Source organism: Cajanus cajan, chromosome 4 (genome assembly GCF_000230855.2).
Source record: "Cajanus cajan strain Asha chromosome 4, NIPB_CcT2T_4, whole genome shotgun sequence".
Taxonomy (NCBI): domain Eukaryota; kingdom Viridiplantae; phylum Streptophyta; class Magnoliopsida; order Fabales; family Fabaceae; genus Cajanus; species Cajanus cajan.
Genome location: NC_138520.1, coordinates 69890647 through 69917252, shown reverse-complemented (window position 1 = coordinate 69917252; position 26606 = coordinate 69890647). Strand labels below are relative to the sequence as shown.

General features: G+C 33.1%; 3 protein-coding genes across 3 annotated transcripts; 2 read left to right on the top strand and 1 right to left on the bottom strand.

The window, feature by feature from the left end:
- Positions 1 to 954: 954 nt before the first annotated feature.
- LOC109802046 (shaggy-related protein kinase theta) lies at positions 955 to 5522 on the top strand. The gene is made up of 13 exons (XM_020363249.3): positions 955 to 1221; positions 1911 to 2156; positions 2357 to 2449; positions 2633 to 2692; positions 2803 to 3075; positions 3209 to 3283; positions 3630 to 3686; positions 3770 to 3910; positions 4035 to 4085; positions 4183 to 4278; positions 4370 to 4453; positions 4638 to 4740; positions 5041 to 5522. The coding sequence occupies exons 1-13, from the start codon at positions 1159 to 1161 to the stop codon at positions 5100 to 5102; spliced, it is 1404 nt and encodes a 467-aa protein (XP_020218838.1). The 5' UTR covers positions 955 to 1158; the 3' UTR covers positions 5103 to 5522.
- Positions 5523 to 7574: 2052 nt separating this feature from the next.
- Positions 7575 to 10519, bottom strand: LOC109802383 (Tetratricopeptide repeat (TPR)-like superfamily protein). The gene has a single exon (XM_020363731.3). It carries the CDS (start codon positions 10320 to 10322, stop codon positions 7887 to 7889), a length of 2436 nt encoding a protein of 811 aa, XP_020219320.1. The 5' UTR covers positions 10323 to 10519; the 3' UTR covers positions 7575 to 7886.
- Positions 10520 to 20803: 10284 nt separating this feature from the next.
- Positions 20804 to 26601, top strand: LOC109802710 (E3 ubiquitin-protein ligase At4g11680). Its single transcript, XM_083072941.1, has 5 exons — positions 20804 to 21373; positions 23256 to 23375; positions 23480 to 23612; positions 24767 to 24928; positions 26020 to 26601. The coding sequence occupies exons 1-5, from the start codon at positions 20895 to 20897 to the stop codon at positions 26188 to 26190; spliced, it is 1065 nt and encodes a 354-aa protein (XP_082929067.1). The 5' UTR covers positions 20804 to 20894; the 3' UTR covers positions 26191 to 26601.
- Positions 26602 to 26606: the final 5 nt, after the last annotated feature.

Sequence of the window (26606 nt, the reverse complement as noted above, 5' to 3'; positions counted from 1 at the left end):
TTATATTTTATATATATCTATATGTATGAGTTATCCCGTTTTAATATTTCTCTTAATTCACTAGTAGTAGTGCAATTCCACTAAATGTAAATACATTGGAGGGTCATTACAATTATATTATTTTTTAAAAACTACTTTAAAATTTACTTTAAACATAATAATATATTTCATCGGCTCCGCATAAAAAATTAACATATTTTTACACTTTAATGTTTTTGAAGATGTAACATAAGAAGCTATGATAATCGGGATATGTTTAGTTTATCTTCTTATTAATTAAAAAAAAATTAACTGTGTTTTTTTAAGAAAACAGACTATTATTTCACAAAATGTTATAATCTGTTGGGATAAATGTTTTCATAAACAATTTTAAGAGAGTTTGATAAATATAAAAAAAAAATATTATGAGAGATAAATAAAAGAAAAAACAAAATTTTGCATAAATTAAAATTAATTTATACATAAATTAACCTACTAATATATATATATATATATATATATCTATGGGTAGAAATATTTGTGAACTAAATTTGCAATTTTGCATTGGTTTTGAACGTTGTTGTTTATTGTTCCTAAAATGGCGCATTATTGATCGTGAGAACACGTTAATTCCTCCGAATATTCCGTTTATACCTCACCGCTGTCTGAGGAGAATCCTTCTTCCGTTATTAAACCAAAAATGAAGGGTACTTTCGTAACTGTAAATTACCGAACACCAACTTTCGTGTCGAAACTAGAAGATCGCAACTGTCCAATTTCAATCAATGACCGATGAACGGTTCACAAATCACGTTTGACTGAGGTACAAACTTTGAAGCTGGAATGATTGGAATTGATGGAACTTTGACCATAGAAAACTAACAAATTCATTAATTAATTATTTAAAAAACAGAGAAAATTCCACGTGGCACCCAATTTTGAGAAAGTGGGTTCATAAGATCTGTGTTGTTTGGCTCCCTTTACTCTTCCATTTTTCTTTGTCCATTTTGTTGTATTTGCAGGAAGCTGGTGTAAGGGAAGAGAGAGAAAGGTTTTTTCTCTCTCTTTCTCTTCTTTACGTTTTTCTCTTTATTTTTTGACAACAAATTTTTGGTGGGATTTAAGGGTATTTAGGTTGTGGGTTGAGTTGAGTTGTTGGGGTTGGAAGAATATAACGCTATGAATATGATGCGAAGGTTGAAAAGCATTGCTTCTGGGAGGCCTTCCATTTCATCAGATCCGGTAAGCTTAACATCTATTTTTTTTCCCATATCAAAAAGTTTTGATTTTTATTAGTTTTGGAGCAAGTTTCTCCCCCCCCCATCTGGATGTTGTTTGCTGAAAAAAATAAAAACTAATTTTGATCAATAAATGAACATGTTCATTGATTTGGGTTATTATTGGGGATTTTTGGAGTGTTGATTCGTGTTAGGCATAACATTTTTTTTTGTTTTTTTTTTTTTAATTATGTAGTTATGAATTTGGTTTTGCACCCTTTCTTGATGTCATTCCTTACAAATGTGAATTATTTCTCTTTTGTGTAAGTGATTGTGATTTTGATATTTATCATTATTATTTTGATTTTGAGATATAGCTTTATTTGATTTAAAAATGGTTTATGATCTGGCTAATGGCTATTTATGTTCTGCTTCTCAAAATGTGTCATTTGCTGTTTTGTTTTTTATTAATCTGATTGTCCAAGCTACCGAGGGCACAAGCTTTGTGCGAGTTTTGACATGATTGTGCTAGTTATTGGTCATTGTCATAGTACTTTTCATTTAATTATGGGAAGAACTATGCTAAGCCTAACTACGTGGGATTGTTGGCAAAATGTTGTGTACCTTGGAGTTCTATTTGGTTTTCCCAGTTTACATCCCTCGTAAAACAGACATCCTAAATATATTAGTTAAATTCAAACTATTTCTTTTCAGAGTGGGGATTGTACCACAAAAAGAGTTAAATTTGATCAAGAGACTGAAGGAAAGGTCAATGAGGAAACTTGTGCTACTGAGCGATGCGGAATAGATCAGGACCAGCATGTAGAGGCATCAAACGAAACTAGTTCCACTGTTTCTACAATGGCTAGAACTGAGAAGTCAGGTTATGATCAGCTTCCAAAAGAATTAAATGAAATGAAAATTGGAGACGACAAAGGAAAGAGCAACAACAATGAGAAGGTATTTGTTGTGATTCGTTTGTCTTGTTTTCTTACTTTTAATGTTTATGTTAGTTATCACACTGATAGTTCCATAAATGTAAAAATCATTTATCAATATTCTGTATTCATTGCAAAGTTAGCTCACTAGTTAGTTTTGTAAAGCTTCTTTTTTCTTTTATTAAATGCAATCGAGTTTGATAAATGATTTGCTCTGAGCAGGATATGGAAGCAACTATTGTGAATGGTAATGGAACAGAAACAGGTCAAATAATTACAACTGCTATTGGTGGTCGTGACGGACAACCAAAGCGGGTATTTTTCATGAGCTCCTTAATTACTTTTTTTCCTTCTATAATATGCTTATTATTGGACAAAAGGTTGTAACTTGACATATTTGGTTTTTTAGAGCATTTTTTTATTCCGTTGTTATTTCCAGTGCATATAGCTTGCTATGAAATATTTTGCATTTTTTAACTTTATTTTTGCCTGGCTCAGACAATCTCATACATGGCAGAACGTGTGGTTGGCACTGGTTCTTTTGGTGTTGTTTATCAGGTATTTATATTTGTTTTGCAGTATTTCTTATAAGGATTGATCCTTTGCTTCACTGTTCTATGGGTTTGTCATGTTACCTTCTTTGCTTATTCACTTTGCTTTGAATGTAGGCTAAGTGCCTTGAAACTGGTGAAGCAGTTGCAATAAAAAAGGTGTTGCAAGACAAGAGATATAAAAATAGGGAACTACAGGTTATGCGTATTCTTGACCATACTAACGTACTCAGACTAAAGCACTGTTTCTATTCAGCAGCTGATAAGGATGAGTTGTACCTTAATTTGGTTTTGGAGTATGTACCTGAAACTGTCTACAGAGTTTCAAAGCACTATATCAGAATGCACCAACATATGCCTATCATTTATGTGCAACTGTATACGTACCAGGTAATATTGATTGACCTTTTTATTGAATTTTTGGTTATGAATCTCCTTGATCATGCTTATAGCATTCAGTTATTTGCTTTAAGCTGGCTACTTTTATGCCGTTAGTAATCGATCTTGCTAAATTCTCATGTAGATATGCCGGGGTTTAAACTATTTGCATCATGTGATTGGAGTCTGTCATCGGGACATCAAACCCCAGAATCTGTTGGTAAGAATTTCTTCTCTTTCAAATTTCCTTGTTTGTGGACCATATCGTATATATTTCTTGCAAACAGGAGAGATGATTATTCTCAATATGATGCTTAATACCTTAAATAAATCAATTGATCAGTATGAGATATGCATTCTAAACTTCATTTTAAATCTTGCCTGGGGGCAGACCATTGTAAGTTATAGGTCTACTATGTTATTGCTTGGAAGTATAGATAGAGACAGTAACTGTGCTACATGCTGACAACAGTTTTCCGATAATGATTATTTTGACACGGTATATTGCTTGGAACCCTTTATAATACCAAAAGTGTATTAAACTTGCATTTGATTGCATGTCACAGGTTAATCCCCAGAGTCATCAGTTAAAGATATGTGATTTTGGGAGTGCAAAGATGTTGGTATGTTTCTTTTTCTTTTTCTTTATCAATTTAAAAGCTATACAATAGTTTGTGCCTGAGCTTGTTATTTTATTGCACTTTAGGTGCCTGGCGAGCCCAACATATCATACATATGCTCTCGGTATTATAGAGCTCCAGAACTTATTTTTGGTGCAACAGAATACACTACTGCTATTGATATTTGGTCTGCTGGCTGTGTTTTGGCTGAGCTTCTTCTAGGACATGTGAGAATTTAAATTAACTCTCGCTCTCATATTTAGAGGGAATTTCAATTTCTTTTGTAAAAATTACATTTCCAGCAAGTTCTCTATGTACGACAATTCTATAACTATGTTGTGCTATTTGCAGCCAATGTTTCCAGGAGAGAGTGGGGTTGATCAGTTGGTAGAGATCATTAAGGTAAAGTTTCTTGTGTTCTCTATCCTTTTATGCTTCTTGAAAGATGCATCCTGTTGGTTTTGGTTCTTCAATCTGAGTGTAATTATATGTATTATAGATCTTGGGAACACCAACCAGAGAAGAAATAAAGTGCATGAATCCAAATTACACTGAATTCAAGTTTCCTCAAATTAAAGCTCACCCGTGGCATAAGGTTAGCAGTTCTTTACTTCCCACTTGCCCCTTAAGTATGCAATTTGTAATTCATAAATACTTCCAGAGATCTGATTGATTATCAATATCAGGTTTTTCACAAGAAGATGCCTGCAGAAGCAGTGGATCTCGTGTCAAGGATGCTTCAGTATTCACCAAATCTTCGTTGCACTGCTGTAAGGAAGTTAATTTGCTTTTGTATATTCAGCCACACTAATGAAGATGGACCATCTTTACACAGGATGGTTAATTTATGTTAAAAATTGATACTTCATCCATGCTTGATATATTATGGAAGTTAGGAAGATATTCAGCTTTGCGTGGTTATTCTGTTGCCCTAATGATTATATTTTGTTACAGTTGGAGGCATGTGCACACCCTTTCTTTGATGATCTGCGAGACCCAAGTGCATGCTTGCCAAATGGGCGAGCACTACCTCCTTTGTTCGATTTCACTGCTCAAGGTATGGTGGTGATAAGCATATCATTAGCGGTTAAGGTCTGATTAGATAAAGTTCTCTGGAAGTACTTATTAGAAAAAGAAAAAAAAATCAACTTCTCTATAAGTGAAAACAGCTTTTGGAGAAGTTAGTATAAGACAACTTCTACAAATTAGCTTATAGATAAGTTAATTTTATATTATGGAGAAAGTATACTTCATTTTTTCTTCATATTTCTTTTCTTGTTAGTGTTTACAGAGAAGTTTATCTAAATAGATCATAAATAAAATATTTTTCCATTACTTACATCAAAAATCAATGCAGAACTGTCAGGCGTATCAGATGAATTGCGTAGGCGTCTCATTCCTGAGCATGCACAAAGTTGAATTCATTGTTGAGCATTGTAAATGGATTTTTGGATGAATAGATGACTACACCAGCAATGCTACCTTCCCTATCAGTCTAGGTCTCTGATGTCCATCCTGCACGATCATATGACTATACAACTCGTAGGAACCTTAAAATCATGCAACCTCTTTATCAAGGCCACGCAGGTGACAATGAATGAAGTAGGACTGCCTGGTGATAGGGTTGCAACCATTTTTTATGTAGTTTATGATTGATGTATGCATCAATTGTAAAAGATAATGAGTCTTAAATCCTTTGCTCATGTTTCATGTAGTTCAAGATGCTTGTTCCTTAAGAGGACTATGTGGAATCATCAGATGAGTAGGAATCTTTTTTCAACCCCTTTATTTTGTATTTGTTAACTTTGTAAAGACATAAAAGAACAGCTTCTTTCTTTATTCTGCATCTCATGTTTCGTTCTCTAATTGTCAAATCTGGTTTTAGGGTCTTTTTTTTTTTTTTTCGGTGGGGGGATAAATAGCTTAAATTAAATACTTATCGAATTAGTGTTTATCATATAAGTGATTATGTGTTTAAATTCGAATATATAAAATAAGGTTAAACTGTTCTCATATAAGCTGTAACTTATTTTTATGTTATCTTAAAGAGACCATCTAAATAAGCTAAAAAAAATATATGGACGGAACATAAGTTAAAATTACAAGTTATTTTCATAAGCTTTCCCAAACATTTTAAGAATTTATGTCATAAGAAAAGTTCATATAAACTGTAAAAGGTTATTTGAAATGTAACTAAGTATGGTCACAGCGTGAAATTAAATATATACAAGGACAATTTTCTTCCATCTAGGCAATCAGGATTAACCATCCTCTTTTAGGAACGGAAAGTGGAAACGGTAATTTTTGGTATTAAGATATTTTTCTATTTAGAGAAATTACTTTCCCTATATACATACATATATATATATATAAATATATATATATATATATATATATATATATATATATATATATATAAAAGGAGAATTATAATAATATCGATGTAACTTTTACTAAGAGTAACTCGAATGGAAGTTGCTTGTCCCATGTAGGGATGGCAAACATACCGCGGGTAATACCCGAACCCGTCCCGACTTTGACGGGGAATACCGGGTACGGGTACGGGTATGGGTAAAACCCGATATATTAAAACGGATACGGGTACGGGTACAGGTATGTACTTACCCGCCCCGTACCCGTACCCGTACCCGTCCCCGTCCCCGTTCTCATTTTTAATTTAATACTCACTTTCAATTTAATTATATTAAAAAAATTTAATATTTTTTTATGTATGATTATTTATTATAATATAAGATAAAGAAATAACTTAATTATAATTATAATATAATAAAAAAATAATTTAAAAATATCATTTTTTTATAAAAAATAAAAAATAAAAAAATTTGACAGGTACGGGTACGGGTATACCCGATACCCAACGAGGACGGGGATGAGGATGAAAATCTATACCCGACGGGTATGGGGAGGGGATGGGGATGAGTTTAACTCGCGGGGACGGGGACGGGTATCATGAAACCCGTACCCGCCCCGCCCCGTTGCCATCCCTAGTCCCATGAAGCAACTCAAGCCGCGTTTCTTGCCATTGGAGGACTTTGACGTGACAACATGAGTTGCTTGAAGAAGAGAGAGAGTTGCTTCCTCAAACAACCGTTCCTTACCTGATTTCAAACATATCATATTGAACATATTTGGGAACGTTTCGGAAATAATAATGATAAAAATTAATTTCGTATAATGTCTATGTATTTACTATTACTTTATTTTATTTTTAATATCTACTTATTGAGTATTTTTTCTCGTAATTTATTTTCTTTCATTGTAGTGCAATTATTCTTTTTAATAAAAATTTAAAATTGATTCATAAATGATTAGAAAAAAATTTTAAAAGTTGAATTTCTTAAAGTTTTTTACCATTGAAGTAAATTTGTGTTTGAGTTGCTTAATACTGACATGACACACTGGGGATCACTTTTTTCATTTTTCAATGTATGAAGCAACTCAAATGAGTTGCTTCCATTGGAGATGCCCTACGTATTACACTATTTAATAACTTTATATTAAATATAAATTTTGTAAATTTAACTGTTAAATTGAAAGTTCATATCATTTTATATGTCTATATCAAATTTTGTTAAAATTGAACAACTTGAAAGTAATCAAAGTCTTTATATTTTAATATATTTTGAAATGTATAAATTACGTCAATTTTGTTTTATAAGAATGAAATATCAAATTATCTTTGATTAATATAAAATTTTATATAATCCTGATTGATACCCGGGTTTAGCAGTAGGTAGCAATCACAAACTGGATAAAAATAAATGTATTTAGCCAGTTACTCTTTGGATAAAGAAAGATTGATGATTGGATAGCCAACTCACTGTGCCAATGTATCTCATTTATTGGCTAAATTCCTCACTCGTGCAAATATTTAAAGAATCCAACCATTAGTGAAGGAAGATATTACGGTTCAACAGTTTTCAGCCCATAAAAATTGATAACTTTGTTAATAAAAATAAGTTTTGCTTCCTCCTGTCTCAAGATCCATGTCTGTATGCATTAAGCTCTCAATATTCTAAAACAAGGTTTATTTCTCAAATAAAAAATGAATTTAACCTTGATGATAGTACAACAGAAACACAGAAAAATTGTGTAACAATGCCCTATAAGCTTGAAACTGGCGTGTATCAATTCCCCTTGAAACTGAATGAATGACTAGTATATTAAGATTGAAAAGAAATCCTACCAGTAATCCCCACATGAACATTCTCCTCCTCTAAAATGATGAAAGCAATTTGAGTCCCTCAGTATGATATGACGAGTAAAAACTCCTGAGATATATTTCATAGCAGAATGACAATCTCCACAAACTCTCAGATTCTTAAAAATCCGAATTGGTGCACCAGGTGAAGAAGTGAGTAATCCGAAAGCAACAGCCAGTTTCTCACTGTGATAAGCAAGTCCAACCTCCTTTCCCTCTCTATCCATGTCATGCAAAGAAAAACTCATATCTGGAACATAACCAGCTTCCTTAATTCTTATTATGATTTCATCAATCTTGGAATAAATCTCAGCTTCCCTTGGATGTCCTCTATCTTCAGAAATGAATGTATGCACTCTGCTGTTTATCTCAATCCAACTGCACCCAGGCTCCTTGGTTATTCCTTTTGATTTCATCAACCTTCGTATTTTCGCAGCATCATCCCATTTTCGTGCTGCAGAATACATGTTAGACAACATAACATAAGGCATGGCATTCATGGGTTCCAACTCAAAGAGATTTGTAGCTGCCCTCTCTCCCAATTCTATATTACCATGCACTCTACACGAAGCAAGGAGTGACTTCCATACAGTTGCATCAGGTTTCACATCCATTTGATTCAGCATTTCTCGTGCCTCGTCGAGCTTTCCTGAGCGTCCAAAAAGATCAATCATGCAGGCGTAGTGTTCAGGACCAGGCTCTATTCCATAAATCCTTTTCATTTGGTTAAAATACGTGCGACCTTCATCCACAAGACCAGCATGACTACAAGCAAATAATAATCCTATAAATGTGATAAAATCTGGTTTTGTGCCACTTGAAACCATAGCATCATAGAATCTTAAGGAGTCTCTTCCCTTACCATTCTTTGCATATCCAACGATAAGAGCTGTCCAAGTAATTACATCCCGAATGTGCATTGAAATAAAAATGGAATCAGCATCATCCAGGCATCCACATTTTGCATACATGGTTACAAGAGAATTATCCACTGACAGTGATGATCTTAGACCTGATTTAATAAAATCTGAATGGACTTGTTTACCAAATTCTAGAAGAGTCAGTTCTGCACAGGCACTCAAAATGCTTGCAACAATAAATTGGTCTGGACTAACCCCTGCAATTCTCATGTCACAAAAAATCTTAAGAGATTCTTCATGTGAGCCATTTTGTGCGTAACCTGTGACAAGGGAGGTCCATGAGATGACATCTTTCTCAAGCATCTTTTCAAACACTGCATACGCGCAATTCAAGTCCCCAGTTTTGGCATACATATCAACCAGAGCATTGTTAACAAGCTTATAGTTCTCAAATCCAGTCTTGATTACCAAACAGTGAACAGATTTTGCATTAATACTACCCACTATGCAACAGTTCAGAATGGATGGAAATGTATAATCATCAATCTTCACACTTCTGGCATGCATTTTTTTAAACAAGAGAAGGGCTTCCTCTTCAAACCCATGTCTTACACACCCAACTATCATGGAGTTCCATGAAACCACGTCATCATTCTCCATATTTTCTAATACCCTTTTTGCACTACTTAAATCTCCACATTTTGCGTACATATCAACCAATGCAGTTTGAACATATACATTGCATCCAAAACCATTTCGTATGATGCAACCATGCACCTGTTCCCCGAAACAATGATCTGAAACGGCAGAACATGCAGTCAATATGCTAGGAAATGTAAACTGATTGGACTGAACCCCTTCTGAGTGCATGTAACGAAAAAACTCAATTGCCTTAAGGCCATCACCATTTTGAGCATAACCAGTAACCATGGCAGTCCACAGTACATGATTTCCCTTGTCAAAGGCCAACCCCTTGAAGAGAATCTCAGCTTCTGAAACGTGCCTGCACTTTGCATACATATCAACAAGGCCAGTGACAACATACACGTTGGATTCAAATCCATTCTTCACCACATACCCATGAAGCATTCCCCCATTTCGGATCAAACCCAATGCTGAACACACCCTCAGAATACTTCCTAAAGTGTACTGACTAAGTTTATGACCCTCCAACCTCATCCGCCTAAACAAATCAAACGCCTCAGCTTTACACCCAAATCTACAATACCCGGATATGAGGGAGGACCAAGTTATAGAACTTCTACTTGAAAACCCATCAAAAAGCTCTCTTGCTTCAACCAATCTCCCCACATTAACATAACCAGATATCATGGTGTTCCACGTATACTCATCCTTTTGAGGCATTTTGTCAAACACTTTTCGGGCATCGTCAATTCGGCCAGATTTTGACAACCCATTAAGGAGTTGATTGGAATGAAATATTGATCGATGGGAATCAGCAATGCTGGCGTGGATAGAACGAAGAAATGACATAAGGTTAAATGGGTGACATGGGTTGTAAGCAAAGGCCAGAACTTTTGAGTCCAACTTTTGCATAACCACTTGTTGAACCCTTCTTTCATCAGTGTCTTCATTCGACCGCAAGAGATTGCAGCAAAAGTTTAGCAGAAACAGGGGAAGATATCATTTATTAACAAAATTAGAATACAAAGACGCGTGCTTGGGTTTGTTTTTTTTGTTGGTAGAAGTGATTTTTTTTATAGTAATTATGTTCATAAAAACAAGAAATAAGAGTGTCGCTTAATATTTATAGTAATAATTTAATTTCAGTTCAAATAATAGTAACAATTATTTTCATAGCTCTAATTAATTTTAATGGTTGAGTTTAACTTGCTTTTATGCATGTAGTAGAAGTAAAAACTTGACACAATTATTTTTGGGGGAACCCATAAAAAAAACTCGACTATGTTTGGACTGAATTCATGTGACCAACTTTTATTTTATTTTATTTTATTTTATTTACTTTTGATGTCTTGTGTTTGTGTGGGCTTAATGAAAGTAGAATAAGTAATTAATTATATTTTTGCACTTTATTTTTTCTATTCTTCGCCCCACTTTTATTTTTGTGTCAATTTTTCAATAATATCTTTAGGTAGAATTTTAATTTTATAGTTTCGGAATTTCAATTTTCGAAAGTCAATTCTTTTTCATCCTTTGTTCTCTTTCCAACACTTATATGTAAAATGGCTATATTTGTCACGAGAGTGACAGTAAATTTGGCTTCTATCAAGCTTTTTTCTAATACCCTTTCCTCTATACATATCCTTCCTCGGAGGATTATGCACATGATTACGATCAAAATTGTTCATTTCTCAATGAAAGCAAATACAAATACAATGAAAGCATCATTCGAGAGTTCTATGCTAATGCCTTCCCTGTCCGACCTGATTGCAAGGAGAGAATCTCGTGGGTGAGAGGTAAAATCATTGCTTATGATCCAGAGGCCATCAACACCTTCTTGCAAACTGAGTATACCATCCCAGAAGAAGATGATTATAGGAAGCTCATGAAGACCGCAATGAATGAGGAGATGTCTACTTCGGTGCTTGAGACTTTGAGCCTTCCAGGTAGACAATATCAAACAGGCACGAAGAACCAACCCACCCACATTCTTCGAGCCGAATTGAAATCAGTTGTGCGTTTATGGCAGGCCGTCCTCTACAACAATGTCATCCCACTCACACACACTTCTGACATTACCATTTCCAGGGCAAAGTTGATTTTTTGTATATTGCTACAGAAGGATGTGGACATAGCTACCTTAATATCAAATGAAATTCATGCTATTGTCCTTTCTAAACCTTCTAAGTCTGGTGCTGTCAGACCCTTAGCTTTCCCTGGATTGATTACAGGCTTATGCAAAGCTAAAGGAGTGGTGATTCCTCAGCCGTTGGTCCCAATTAGGAGGAAGATAGATCATGTGTTTGTCAACGCTCGCTACTATAACCCACGAGAGTTTCCTTGGGCATCTCGCAGATCACGCCCACCACCTACCTATTCCCAATCTCCACCACAAGTTACCTCACCTCCAGTTCCGCCAACTGGTCCCTTCGATTTGTCTACCATGTAGGCTTGTATGGTGCAACACTTTCAGCACATGGAGGAGCAACACCAATTAGAAATGACTCATCTTCGTCATGTGCAACTTCAACAAGCCGCTAATCATAGAGGGCAATTGGCTTTGCACTCCTATTTTTACCACTACACTTTAAATCAGGCCAATACCGGTGGAAGCTTATATCCTTGGCCTACACCGGAGCAATTTCAAGATGCTATTCTTTGGCCTGGGGACGGTCCTGTCTTTTCAGGAGGAGGTGGTGAGCCTGAGCAGCCTCATGTAGGTGAACAAGGACAGAGGTTTGATGCTGAAGTTGAAGAAGAAGGAATTGATGGAGGAGAGGACAATGAAGAAGGAGTTGAGGATGAAGGGTCACTGTCACCCACTTTCTGAGCCCATTTTCTGAGGAAGCAGAGTTTTACTTTAAATTCATGCAATTTTAAATTTCTGTCAATTTAAATTTCAGCCATTTAAATTTCTGTTAATTGTTTAAACTGTTTGGTGATTTGCTTATTTTGGGATTAGATGCTTAAACTTCTGGTGTTTTGGTTGAATGTCATACTTGGTGGTGCAATTGCTAATGTTTGAATTTGGGATACTAATTGTTTGGAGTCTGCACCTTAGTTACTCTAAGAGCAGTAGTGTAAATACAAAAAACAAAAAACAAAAAAAAATGTAAATAGATATATAATTATATATATAGATATTTTTTTGGGAAACATTGAAAATTATTCTTGAGAGGCAGTAAATGAGTTGACTTTTAGATCAACAAAAAGGAAAAATAAATCTTTTAATTCACTTAAGAATGGTTTGTTTTGCGGCTTGTTTTGAGGTTGCACTCATCCAACTTTGTTTGATCATGAAATTGTGAGTTATTTGATTAGCATGGCATGAAAGATTAATAATTGAACATTTAGCCAAGCTGGTGAATGAGAGAGACTAAACAGTGCATATATCATATATATTTCCACTTTTGAGAGCCATCATCATGGTATATGTGTTTGCATTGGTTGAATCTTGAATGATTGCTCTTGTGAGAAGTTTTGCACAGGATCAAGGCATTTTAGCCATTTCATTGTGCATAATTTAATTCTTTTTAAGCCTAGAGCCAAACAGCCAGCCATAATTGAATCCATCCTTTAAAACCTGTTTGAGCCTTAACCTTCAAATCACCTTAAACCTTTCCCAAATACCAACTCATCACCCTGACCAAACTCTTGAGAGTAAATGAAAATGAATTGGGAATTAAGTTGGGGTAGTTGGTAAGAATTGCCAAGTTGAGAGAAAGTGGTGAAATTAAGCTAATGCAAGTTGAAGGGAAGAGTCACCCCTCCATCATTTTTCTCTTCTTAAAATCAAGTGTGCTTGTTAGTTTCATTCTACCATTATCATGTATTCAAAAAAAAAAAAAAAAAAAGAGAAAAGAGAAATCAAATCAAAAGAAAAATAAACAAGCACCTGTATAAATAGTCTTAAAAGAGAGAGGGGTCTCTTAAAATCTAGGCAGCAAATTTTGAGGAAAAAGGGTATGTAATGAGAGGAAGATTTTGGGCTGAGAGATTTGGTTGGAGTTGAATATTAAGAGTGAACAAGGTGGAATGTTTGGTTCATTTTCATTTTACTCTCTTAAGTTTAAACCTTGTTAATCTGAAAAACCACATTCCCTTGTTAACCAAGCCTCAGTAGAACCCTCAAAAGTCCTTGTGATCCTTAATTTTCTCTTAAAGAGCAGTAATGAAGAGATAATATCAATGCTTATGTTAATAGAAATGATGAGTGGAATTGAGAGAAACACTCACCCTGGAGAGTCTTTCTTATGAGAGTATGTTCAATTATTGGTTTGTAATGTTTGTGTTATGATTTAGCTTGCAATCTTTTTGGTTAAGCATGATTGATATTGTGGGCACCTCATGAGTCGAAAATGGTTTGTGATAGTGAATTGATTGAATGTTTGCCATATTGTTGATACAGAAGAAATCTCATGATGGGAAGTATCTTTTTGGTTTTGATTGGTATCTTGTTGGGGACCAACAAGAGATTAAGTTGGGGTAGTTGTTGAGTGTCTTTTATGTATGGTTTGCACTCAACTTTTGGCACTCTTTTTGGGTAATTGTAGATAATATATATGTTATTTCACCCCTTTAATTTAAAGAATTAAGTTATACTATAAGAGCAGAGGAGTAGTAGCAATCTTAAGGAATTTCCTCATTTTTTGCAGGATTTTTGGCGAGGCAGAGATCCACAACCATAGATGTGGATCTGGAGCTCGAGCTGTGGAAGTCTGGAAAGGATATAGAGGTCCAGAAAGTTGGAACTATAGCTATGGATCTGCAGCTATAGCTGTGGAAATCTGAAATGCACTTTGAAGCTCCAGAGAGTTGAAGCTAAAGCTGTGGACTCACAGCTAAAGCCATGGAAGCACCCAGGACCTAGCAAAAACTCCAAAGACTCACAGCCATAGTTGTGGCTTCACCGCTTGAGCGTTGGAAGTTCCTTAAGATTGAAGGAGTTGTCACAGCTATAGCTGTGAAACTACAGCTGTAGCCTTGGAGGTTTCTTCACCCTGAAGGACTCTCCACAGCTATAGCCGTGGATCTACAGCTGCAGCCGTGGGAATAAAAGTCACTTTTTGGCCTTGTTTTGAAGCTCATATAAAAGGGGAAAAGAGGAGAAACCAGGCATCACGAAATTTACAGAGAAAAACAGGGGAGAAGCACGTGAAGAGGAGAGAACGAAGGGAAAATAGAGATTTGGAAGCTGAATCCTTTGGGAACGAAGATCAACTCCATTTCTTCATCCTTTACTTTGTAATTTCTTCTTTTCACTCTTTGATCCTGTAATGGCCATGTGTGGCTAAACTCCTTAAGGATTGGTTGGATGTAACTACTAACTCCTCTTCTTCTTAAATATATGCATTTTGATCTCATTATTTGTGCTTGATTCTTCCCTTAATGCTTATATCGGCTTGATCACCCCTTGTATGATTTTTGGCTTTTGAATCCAGTTGGAAAACATTTTCGAAAACCCGAACTGAATCTTGCACCTAATCATTTCTTGTTCTAGGAATAGACTTGATTTGGTTAGTCACATTGTTCAAGTCATTGTTCTTAATGCGAAGTGTTAAACTTAAAACATAGAGGAATCATGTTTTGAGCTTAATGACTTTAGGATTCAACCTTGAGGAATCTTGTTGAATTACTTAATGAACGTGGAAATAATGGAATTAGAATCGCATTTATTATAAGAAGATCTACGAGTTAGCAAGTGCTCCTGAACCAATCCTTGTTTCTTAATCATTGTTCTTACTACGTTTATTTTATTGTGTTGTTCTAATTTGTTTTCACTCATTTGCAATTATAACAAAATTCTCATTTGAATCATTAGAGCAAGAATTACTAAACACTCAAATCCCTGAGGACGATATTTGAATACTACTTCGAAACTTGGTTCACTTGCCAAGTGGTGTGTTTGCGAAAAACCCCATCATTAATCATGCCTTTACTCCATAATAAGTATGATCATTGCAGTCTAAATCATATGAAAACATGCAAAGATAAGCTTGGATTTAAAAAGAAACAACATGGTAGAAAGGTATTAAACTAACTATACAACTTGTAGAACTCAACATTCAACAACCATTTAAGGTAACAACTTAACAACATATATCAACACATCAACACAAACTTTATAACTTAACAACAACATGGCAATATTTTCATCTTACAACACAATTATGTGACCCATCAACATCTCAACATAGCATGTGAACAACACAACATATCAACACATCATATGCACAATACAACAATTATATGCGTTGTCACGCATTCAATTAAGAAATCTCTTACAATACAAGTGAGCAATCTAAGTGACTTTATCCTACTAAACCAACTTAACAACACAATCTTTTTGGGCTTGCTGATCAATAATAAATTTGGATGAGAATCCACGACACAACATGATTTCTCGGGTTTCACCACTTAAATTAGGAAACTCTAGTATTCTTATTAAATTTAAAACAAATTGGGTGTGAGTCTACCACGATCTTAGCATGAATAAATAATATGGGATTAGCTTGCTGACTACTCTCCAAATACTGTCACTTCTAGTACTTCATTAAGGGTTTTGGCCCCTGACCTTCTACTTTACTTGGTTTTGTTACTTTGTACACATATGGCTCGACCTTGCCCTCGTATAAATCTATAATTGGTTGCTTTATAATCAATATAGCTTGACCTAACTCCTATACTGTTTAATATTGGTTGCTTTATAATCAAATATGGTTCGACCTGACTCTCATACCATATCAATTAAGGACATAGAGAAAACTTAATGTTCCACTTCAAGAATTAACTTCTCATGAAATATTTTTCAACAATTAGGCTCTCAAAGCACCACAACACCATATCCTCACAGTGAGATATTCAAATTTTAAAATAACCTCTCTCCTCTAGTCCTAAGTTAATCAACATAACTCAACTACATGTTTTTAGGATTCTCAACACAGCCACCTCAACATTACACAACATACAACTCAACTTTCATTCAGCTTACAACTTCAAACAACTGAAATATTCATATACATCATCCTAGATCAATATGTATGAGGAATTATAGTCATACAACATGTGAGCATTTCCACTTATACCCACAATATTCAACACTTAGCCAAATAAATAACACCTTTTCATTCATCATCTTACACTTAACACCATTCCTCCTACACCTGGTGTCATTGAGGTAAAGAGTCTTTAACTCGTTCGCGCTCGATGCCCAACATGAATGAGCCCCTGTGTTAATCACATCTTGTGTGACCAAAACTCACGCCCAACCTCATTTATGCATAAAACCTTTGGTTGACTCACGTTTGATGTTACCACATTGGCGTCTAGCGTCGTCTTGGCAAAAAGCTTTTATCTTGATCATGCCTGATGCAACTAGAGCTAGGTGTCACCAAGTTAGAGAACTCTAAAAGCATCCACACCCAACACCCCTTAAACCACGTCCCATGTGACCAAGTCAAAGAACTATCCTTTAACTCACACCTAATGCTACCAATCTTGTGCCCAAAATTAGTAAGTTAGAAAGCCTCAAATCTACATCACACCCAACACCAGGAAATTGCATTTGGTGTAATGATAAATTATGTATTTGGTAGATTCACATTTTTAGCTCTTTATAGTTGAAACTCAGGAAAATCCAACATGTAACACCAGAAATCATAAATACACTAAATAAACACTCCAATTCCAACTAGAACAACATGTAATAATTATATGATCAAGACACCAACCTTCTCCTCAATAAGGTTCAAAAAACCAAAAACTCACATGATTATTTCATCTCCTAATCATCAAAACAACAACTAATTTGATGAAGCAATATACAACTTATACTTCACCACAAAATCAACATACAATCTTCCCTTACCTTTGGTTGTCCAAAATAGAGGAAGAAAAAGAAGAAGAAGAAGATTGAGACTTTTCAAAGAACTTTGCACTAATCCTCTGAGGTCTTCGATTCTCAGCTTTAGAGGCTTCGAATCACTACATACACAACCAACAAAACTCCGGGAAGGGTTCTAGAACTATATCTAGTCCATTCAGAAGAAGAAGAAGAAGGAAGAATTCTCGTCCTAGAGTTCCTCTTTCTAACTTCTCTTTAACATTTTTAAGAAAGGAACTTGTGAAACTAAGTCTTAAATAAAATCTTATATATCCTCCTCGGACTAGTCAACTTGACCTTTGCTTAGAATAATTTCAAAAACAACATAACTCATTAGGATTTTAAAATCTTTAAAGATCCACAACAATAAATCAACTAATCACAAAAACATATAAATTAATAAAATCAACAATATTAATAAAAACGTACAATGTTGCATCTACTTATAATAAGCAAGTGTAGCAAAGAAATTTTGTTAACTACTCCATTAAAACAAAATTAAAATATCATTAAAATATTTTTATATTTTCTTCATTTTATCAATTATTTCATTTCATGAATATTTTTTAATTTTAATTTAACTATAAAAAGATTATACAAAAAACTTTCAATAAAAAAATATACATAAGTACTTGGGCATGTTTTGAAGGGTTATTCTGTATAAGCAAACCAGGGAAATATATATATATATATAAGTAGACCAAGTAAAGAATTCTCAGTTTAATTATTGAACCACATTATTATTACATAACATAAATAAAATACTCTGTTCATGACAGCTACCAACTGCATAATATAGTGTAAAACTGTTTCGTAGCATTCAAAAGTTCACGCTCCACGTTCTCTCTCTGTCTTCTATTTATTTATTTTAATTAAGAGCTAGAGACTAATAATTGGATGTACCAAAAAGATTCAATGTTTTAAAAAGGAGACTAATATTTGGATATATTAGAATCATTTAAGAGATTATTTTTTCTCAACAAATTCTTTTTACGTAGATAAAAATAATTAATAAATAAATTAAAGAAAATATTTCTCCTATCCTTATGATAGATCCAAAATTTCAAATTAGTTTGATCATTTTATGAGACTCAATTCATTACGTTGAAAACATTAATTTTTACTTCACAAATATATTTTTGTTAAATACATTTTTGAATTTAACAAATAAGTGAAATTCATTTAATATATATATATATATATATTTAAAATATAAATAGTTTTCTATTTTTATTTTTGGAATGTAAAAACTTTGAAAACATATATCCAGTGTCTCATTAATTTAGGGGTATTTTTGAAAAGAATAAAAAATTTAAGACATATTTATTGATCTTAACAAAAATAAATAAATTTTCTTAATTTTGATGAATTAGTCATTTGGACTTTATAATAAAGACTGAAAAAATAATAATTTTACAAAATTAACTTTATAATTAATCTCATTTTCTACAAATGATGCAACACAAAATTATTCTCTAAAAAAATATTATGAAGAGTATAAATAAAATATAACACTATATTAAAAAATTAATATAATATTTATGTTTTTGAGGGGAATATAATATTTATTTTAAAACATATTTTTTTAAACCACTATAGTTATAATGGAACTGATGGAATATATATACATTTAAGAAATATCATTGTCATGAAACATAGATTTCAAAGTTTTTAAAGATTCGCAGTGTAAGCTCATGCTCACAGGCAACCAACGAAAACCAAAGTTTTTCAGTTCTTTGTTCCCAACGAGTCCATTTCCCGATCAATGAATTGAGATCACGCGTGGAAAAGGTTATTTACTTTCTTTATAAATTCTAAATTAAAAAAAAAACAATTTTTTAGAACAATTTTTTTAATATAAATTAAAAATTAAAACTCTTTATTTTTAATAGAAAAAATTCTTTCCAAACTTGTATCTAAATAAATTGTTTAACAACATTTCATCATCTATTTAAAGTTTTGCTTAATCTCTTAATATATTTGTCGCAAATTGAGAGTTATTTTCTAAAAACTATTCAATGTGTATTTTTGTTGAAGTGTCGTAATATGAATTGTCAAGCTTTTTCTTTATTAAAATTAACGTACAAAATTATTTCGTGTCTCCACAAAAAATAATGAATAATAAAAATTATATAATAATAAGTGATTATTAAAAAATATCGAGATAATAATTTGAAAATTCATGACAGTTGCATGTTTTCAAAAGTGTCTTTCCTGGTCAAATTTTAAAAATTTTAAAGTGTACAATTATTTTATATTTGTTTAACTTATTTGACAATTATTTATTTTTATATTGATTATAATATGTTTTCTAAAGGATAAACATGTTAAATAAATGCGGATATAAAACAAGGGTATTACTTTATGTATAAATGGGTGACACTTCATATTTTTATATTTTATTTAATAAAAATATTTAAAAATTATTAATATTTATTGGATTAACGATATTTAATTTAATTCTCAAATTTTAAAATATTAAATTTAAATCTTGAATTTATAATAATATTTATAATTATATATATATATATATATATATATATATATATAATCTAGTTATCATCATTATATATGTTATATTAATGTATATTTGATAAATTTTATTTCACAACCTATCAAATGAGTTTCTATCACTGTTTTTACAATTTTTAATGAATTTTAATTTTAATGTTCATTAAATAAATATGTTAAATAATGTATTGTTAACACTATTTGTATAAATATTTCTAATAATATTTTTGATCAATTAAATAAATACTATTCATTCATAAGAATCATGATTAACTTTGTTATTTTTAAGCATGAAAAAAATATTGATGAGGTAAAGTAAATCAATTGGTATTGTCATGTCTATCAATTTCAAGTTTCAATTAAATTAAAAATAAAACTATATTAAACATTCTCTTAAAAATTAAGTTTTTAATGATAACATTCTCTTAAGATGATTCTTATAAAAATAAACAAAGTTTTCATACATACAAATTTGCAATTGAATGATAATATAAAAATACTTTATTATATGTAAACTTGACTGTCCGAATTTAAAAGCTATATTTATTAAATATAACACAGTCAAATTTTAGATATAAAATTTAAAAGATAGTTATTATATATTTATCAACATTGAATTAATATGCTTTGAATATTTATAGGTCAATTTTATTTATCAATAATACAGATCATAAAATTCTTGAAAGATATTTAATGACAGCAATTAATATTAATATAAAATTAAAACTATGATTAAACCTCCTTTATGAGTCAACCTATCAAGTATCGCAATTTAAACGGCTTTCTCCCTTAAATGCAGAAAATCCTAATCAAACCCTTTTTTCTTTTTGTGTCTGTCTCTCTTTACTTGCCAAAATTCAAAACTATTCCAAAGAAATAATAATAATAAAAAAATGGAATCTCAATCAATTCAAACTACAAAGTTGAAAGTTGAAAGCCTCAATTATCTTAATTATTTGAATTTATTATTTATTTGACGTCATTCAAATCAAATAGAGAAAAGTCAGAAACCAAACAAAAGAGTCTCACACCCAAACAAACGAAGCCATTCATTCATTCATTCATTCAAAGATCCCAATTCCCAGATTCACCAAATGCAAAACCCAAGCCCTCCCTCAGCGCCGTTCCTCCACCGGAGCCGCCGCGCCTCGCCGCCGCTGCGCACCGCGGCGCGGTTCTTCAGGCGCGCGAGCGGGCGGCGCATGATGCTGCGGGAGCCGTCGGTGCGCGTGCGGGAGGCGGCGGCGGCGGAGGTGGAGGGGCGGCAGAGCGACTGGGCGTACTCGGCGCCGGTGGTGGCGCTGGACGTGCTGTGGAACGGCGCGTTCCTGGCGATTGGGATCGTCGTGCTGGCGCTGAGCTCCACGGAGGAGCCTTGCGTTCCTCTCAGGGCGTGGATTGTGGGGTACTTGTTGCAGGGCGCGTTTCACTCTCTCTGCGTCGTTTTTGAGTTCCGAAGGAGGAGGAACAGCAGTGGGACCCACGTCGTTGACCGTGCTGAATGGAGCTTCAGTTCCGAGAGTGATGAAGACTTTTATACTTCGGAGGAGTTTCTCGAGGGTGATGGAAGCAGGTACTGTACTATTTTACTGCTACCGTAACCTCTTTTGCTTTCAGTTTTCTTTTTCGGTGTGTCATTTGTTAGTTTGCTTTTTTTTCTTCTTCCTTAGTGTAGTAAAGTACTTTGTTGAAAGAATGTTCGGATACATGCTAAAACCGCTGCTTTGCTTTTGTTCTCTGCTTGAAATGTGGAGTATTTTCTAGTAGAGAAGCTTTCGAAAACACTTCAACTGACATGAGATGTTTCGGCATAACCAGTGGTCTTCAATTCAAAATTGTGAATATGGAGTTGTATTAAATATTGGGAGGGAGAATTTTGTCACCTAAATAAGGAGAGTTTTTTCTTTGATAATGGTATATTTCACATGAGAGAGAAGTGTTTGAAATTTGAGTTGTTTAAAGAATGAGGGGAATACAATAATTAGTTTTTTGAAATGGATTATTTTTCTCTCTTGAATTTTCACTTTTGCTTCGATGAAATAAAAGAAAACGCAGTCGTTTCCAAACTCGAGTGTTCTTTGTGTTGTGTTCAGAAGCCTTCACTGTCTTACACCGGGGTACCATTTCCTCACTCTAAAGTTTCCTCTACCAAAATAACATATGATTAAAAAAAATTCATTCTTCTCTGATTTTTATTTTCCCTCCTATTTAAACGTGTGTGTTATTGGCTTAACGGGAGATTTTCAGAGTAAATAGTTTATGCACGGACACACTGTAAAGGAATTTAGACTTTCATTAAATCGTGAATTGTCATGTATGGAATGTTTTGTTGACTTTTATAATAATTACATTTAAGATTATATCTATCATGATTTTTGATTGGTTATAACTATAAAACATTTTGCTTTTATAGGACATGAATTAAACTTATTTTTATAATTTGTACGAAAGGTAGACCTTAAAATTGTGAATAGGCAAGGCAGATGTCACTGTGCGATGGCTCCTGATTTTCTGTTTCTGGGTGTAAACTCGTCTGATGAATAATCTGATTTCATGAAAAATTTGCAGCAGGAAATATGGCTGTGCATGCTACTGTACACTCTAGGGGTGGGTAAAAAAAAATGGCTTGAAGTGGTAAACTAAACTGAACTACACTATAAAAAATTGAACTGTTTGTAAAAAAATTTAACTGAATTTTTTTATAAAAAAAATTGAACTAAACTGTTTGAAAACTAAACTGAATCACAAGAACTGAAACCAAAAAACAGTTCAGTTCACCTGAATTAATATTCGGTACAATTCAGGAATACTAATTTTAAGTTCAATGTAGTTTTTATAAGTTTAGTTCAGTTCATTTTGCCTAGCCCTACATACACTATACAATCCAGTATATGTGATAGGGTGAATTCTTGTGCAGTACATATGGTTCTTGAGAGAATTTTTTAGCTATGTTCATGACTATACAGTTTTTACCATCTGGTTACAGTTGGTTTTGTCTTATTTTGTGCTTTTCTATGTTCTAATTTGCTACCTATCCCTTATGGGAGGAGGTTTGTGCCTTGATGATGTGCAAGAAGCATCATTCTGGAGTATGCAGGGTTGGAGTGACAATGAGTGGAAGCAGTAGAGAGGAATGAAAAGAAAATTGACTATGTTTCAATCATTCAATATATGAACACTGTATAGCATATCTTTCATTCTCCACTTGCCCCTCTGCCATTTGTATGTCTTGATGCATTTGTCCTCTTTCATTCTCTACTTGCCCCCTCTTCCATTGCATATCTTTCAATATAAGTTTAACTGCACCACTAAATTCTGTTCATAATTGAGAGTATCTTCTTGTGAGTGCAGTTTATGCTTTGCTGTGTTTAGCAATCTAGGTTGAGTGTTGAACTTGAACTGTTTGTTTTTGACCTTGAGAAAGTTTGTAAATTTATTGTTCAATCTTTTGTCAGCATCACAAAATTCATAGAGTCGGCAAATACCATGCTTTCATTCATATGGTGGATTGTTGGGTTCTACTGGGTAACTGCTGGTGGCCAGAGTTTGACAAGGGATTCACCTCAGCTTTACTGGTAAGTTGGAATTTGGAACAATATTTATTGGTTAACTTGTTCTCTCTTTGCACTATTCTTCCTTAACCCCTTTTTGTAATCATTATGCATGTTGTGTTATGCAGGCTTTGTATCACATTTCTTGCTTTTGACGTTGTGATTGTACTGATCTGTGTTGCTGTTGCATGTCTTATTGGCATCGCCGTTTGCTGTTGTCTGCCATGCATACTTGCTATTCTGTATGTAGTGACAGATCAGGTAAATAAGCTGTCTCCTAATTTTAGTTTTTTCTCTAGTGGTTATATTAAGATAATAACTAAGTTTTATACCTGTTCATTTTCCAAATGGGAAAAAAATGCATTTTCCCAATGAGTTTTGCAAAATATTGAGCAGGTTTTTTATCTTAGAAATTGGAATCAAAGAAAATGATTATATGTAATATAGTAACACCTCTCCTACATCATTAGAGGGATCAAAAGCCAGTTAAATGTCAATAGGGATGAGGTGGTGGGATGTTTTGTATGTCTATTATACTAACAGGACTGTTGAACTTCAACTTTTTGAGGCAATTCTTAATATAAACAATAAAAAAATGAATAATTTTTGTTTTGGTTTACCGAAGCAGTCATAAGATGTAAAAATTCATTTTCAGTAGTAGTAAAATTACTATTAGTTTGCTGTAAAATGGGGTTATGAACCAAGTTGTACTAGTAAAACGGCATGTTTACTGAAACTTAAAAAAGTGAGGGCTTTTTTTTTTTTTTTTTTTTTTTTTTTTTTTAAAACTGAAAACATTTTGATAAGAATAGTTTGTGAAATCTATTTTCATGAGTAATACCTCTTCTGCTTTCAAAATGAAAAAAAGTCAAAACATCTCTAGACTGTTTTGATTTTTTACTTTGAGTTTTTTATTACTCATATTCTTCATTGTGCTGCCCCATCTTCTTTTGCCATTTATTACTTTGAAAATTATTCTTCAAAATAGTTTTTAAAAACCAAAAACACAACAAACACACGTGTCTAGTGTTTTTTCTTCTTCTCTGAAGCTACAATTTTTAGCTTTTGAGAAAAATAGTAAAATAGCTTTTTCAAAAGCTACCATATTCTTTTTCGTTCCTAAATAGACGTGCATAATTATAATAATTACATAATATCTTTTAATTAAAAATGAAAAAGCACAAGCAAATTAACAGTAGGGATTGTATTCTGTAACACATCATTAGGCATCATATATCAGTTATATTGTATTATTAAAAAAAATCTCTTTTCCTCCTTTCCTACCCAAATTCCCTATGATTTCAACAAATTCATGTCATGGAGCATTACAATGATATATTTATTTTCAATTTTGTCTTGTTCCCTTTTTTACATTTTTCATATTGACTTAATTTTGATCTTTCATATGGTAACAGGAAGGGGCAACGAAGGAAGAGATTGACCAGTTGCCAAAATATAATTTCAGAATAATAAAGGAATTTAAGAAAGAAGGTGATATTGAAGAAACTTCCAGAGGAAAAATGATTGAATCTGACAGTGAGACAGCCAGCGAACATGTTATTGCCTTAGAAGATGCAGTAAGTTTCTACTGTGTTAAAATAGAATGATCCGATATTCTAAAATGTTATGCTGCGAAACACCATTTTTCACAATTATTCATGCCTTGGTCACAAAGCTTTGAGGTTTATGCATGATAGTGTTTTCACATAAATTGTTTGTTTAAAACTTATCATGTATGGCTAACTAAACAGTTGCATACCTCTTGTTACTATCTATCAATTTTCTATATTATAAATTCGAGTATTTATTTTTTAATGTGAGGAATATCTATGGAACTCTCTTCTTCCTTACGATATGTGACTTAATTATTATTTAGTACTTATTTTTATATATTTAAAAAATAGTTTATTAATTATTTCAAAATTTCTTTTCATGTTAAGATTTCCTTTTTTCCCCAAATTCCAGCTTTATTTAATTTTTAAAATTCTGTCTCAAATTTTAGTTATATACTTTAGAGTTAATTCTTTTAAGTTAACTTTTTCTGCTTAAATTTAATTTACTTATTTATTATTTATTTATTTAAATTAATCATACACATTATTATTATTATTTAAATATTTTTCTTTTGATTTATATGAATTTAAAAATACCAACATAATGTTCTGGATACTAGCTAGTCAGTCATATAATTGTAAGCTCTTGTGCTGTTGACTGTTGTGCATATGTATAGAGAGCCTTGCTATATTTTCCTACAATATCTTCTTGATACTTTGTGAAAAATGTATAAAATGAAAAGATAAATGTGCTAATATCTTTGAAACTATGACAAATTTTAAATACCTTTTTGATTAGGAAGTAAGAGGATTTGTAGAAAGTGAGGGGAGGATTTAAAATTATTCTTTACACATAACATTTGCACAATCGTATCTAAATGGTGTCATACTAAACTATATTTTTTTGTTTATTCATGATAAACTATTTAAAATATAATATCTTATTGGTTGTACTTTGGACCTTTGTTCTTAAAGTTGGGATCATGCTGCACCTGCTAGCCCTCCCAGCTATATAGGCTGATGGATGGTTTCACTTTACCAATTTTATAACTGCAGATTTTAGTTTTGCTTAACAAATCCCACTTCTGACATGAATGATTGTTGTAAAATAACAGGAATGCTGTATCTGCCTTTCTGCCTATGATGATGGTGCTGAACTTAGAGAACTTCCTTGCAACCACCATTTTCATTGCACATGCATTGACAAATGGCTGCTAATAAATGCTACCTGCCCTCTCTGCAAGTTTAACATTTTGAGGACTGGCAACCACCATCAAGAAGTTTGAACAAGTTCCCTGTTGCATTGCATTGCATTGATTCGGAGAACAGTGAACAAAACCCTTTTCACATCGTCAACCACGCACTTTGTTGCAAGCAGCACCAGAATGAGCTAGCTTTGTTTTTTGGTGCAAAGTAGTATGTATATTTCTCCCCTAACCATATTGGGAACAGTATGTTTCCAGGAGAATGTATTCAAGCGTTTGAGTCCTCATTTCAGCTGATGACATGACCAGGTATAGGCACAATATCCTGCATTAGGAATTGCATTTATTGCATAAGGTCCCAAATTTGTTGTGTATAACTGTATCTTGGAAAATGACAAGGTCATGGAGGCTAGAATGAGAATATCCAAATCCGTGTATATTGTTGGTCCTGTAATTTCATTATAGTAAAATATAAGTGCCATGTTCAATTGATCTCA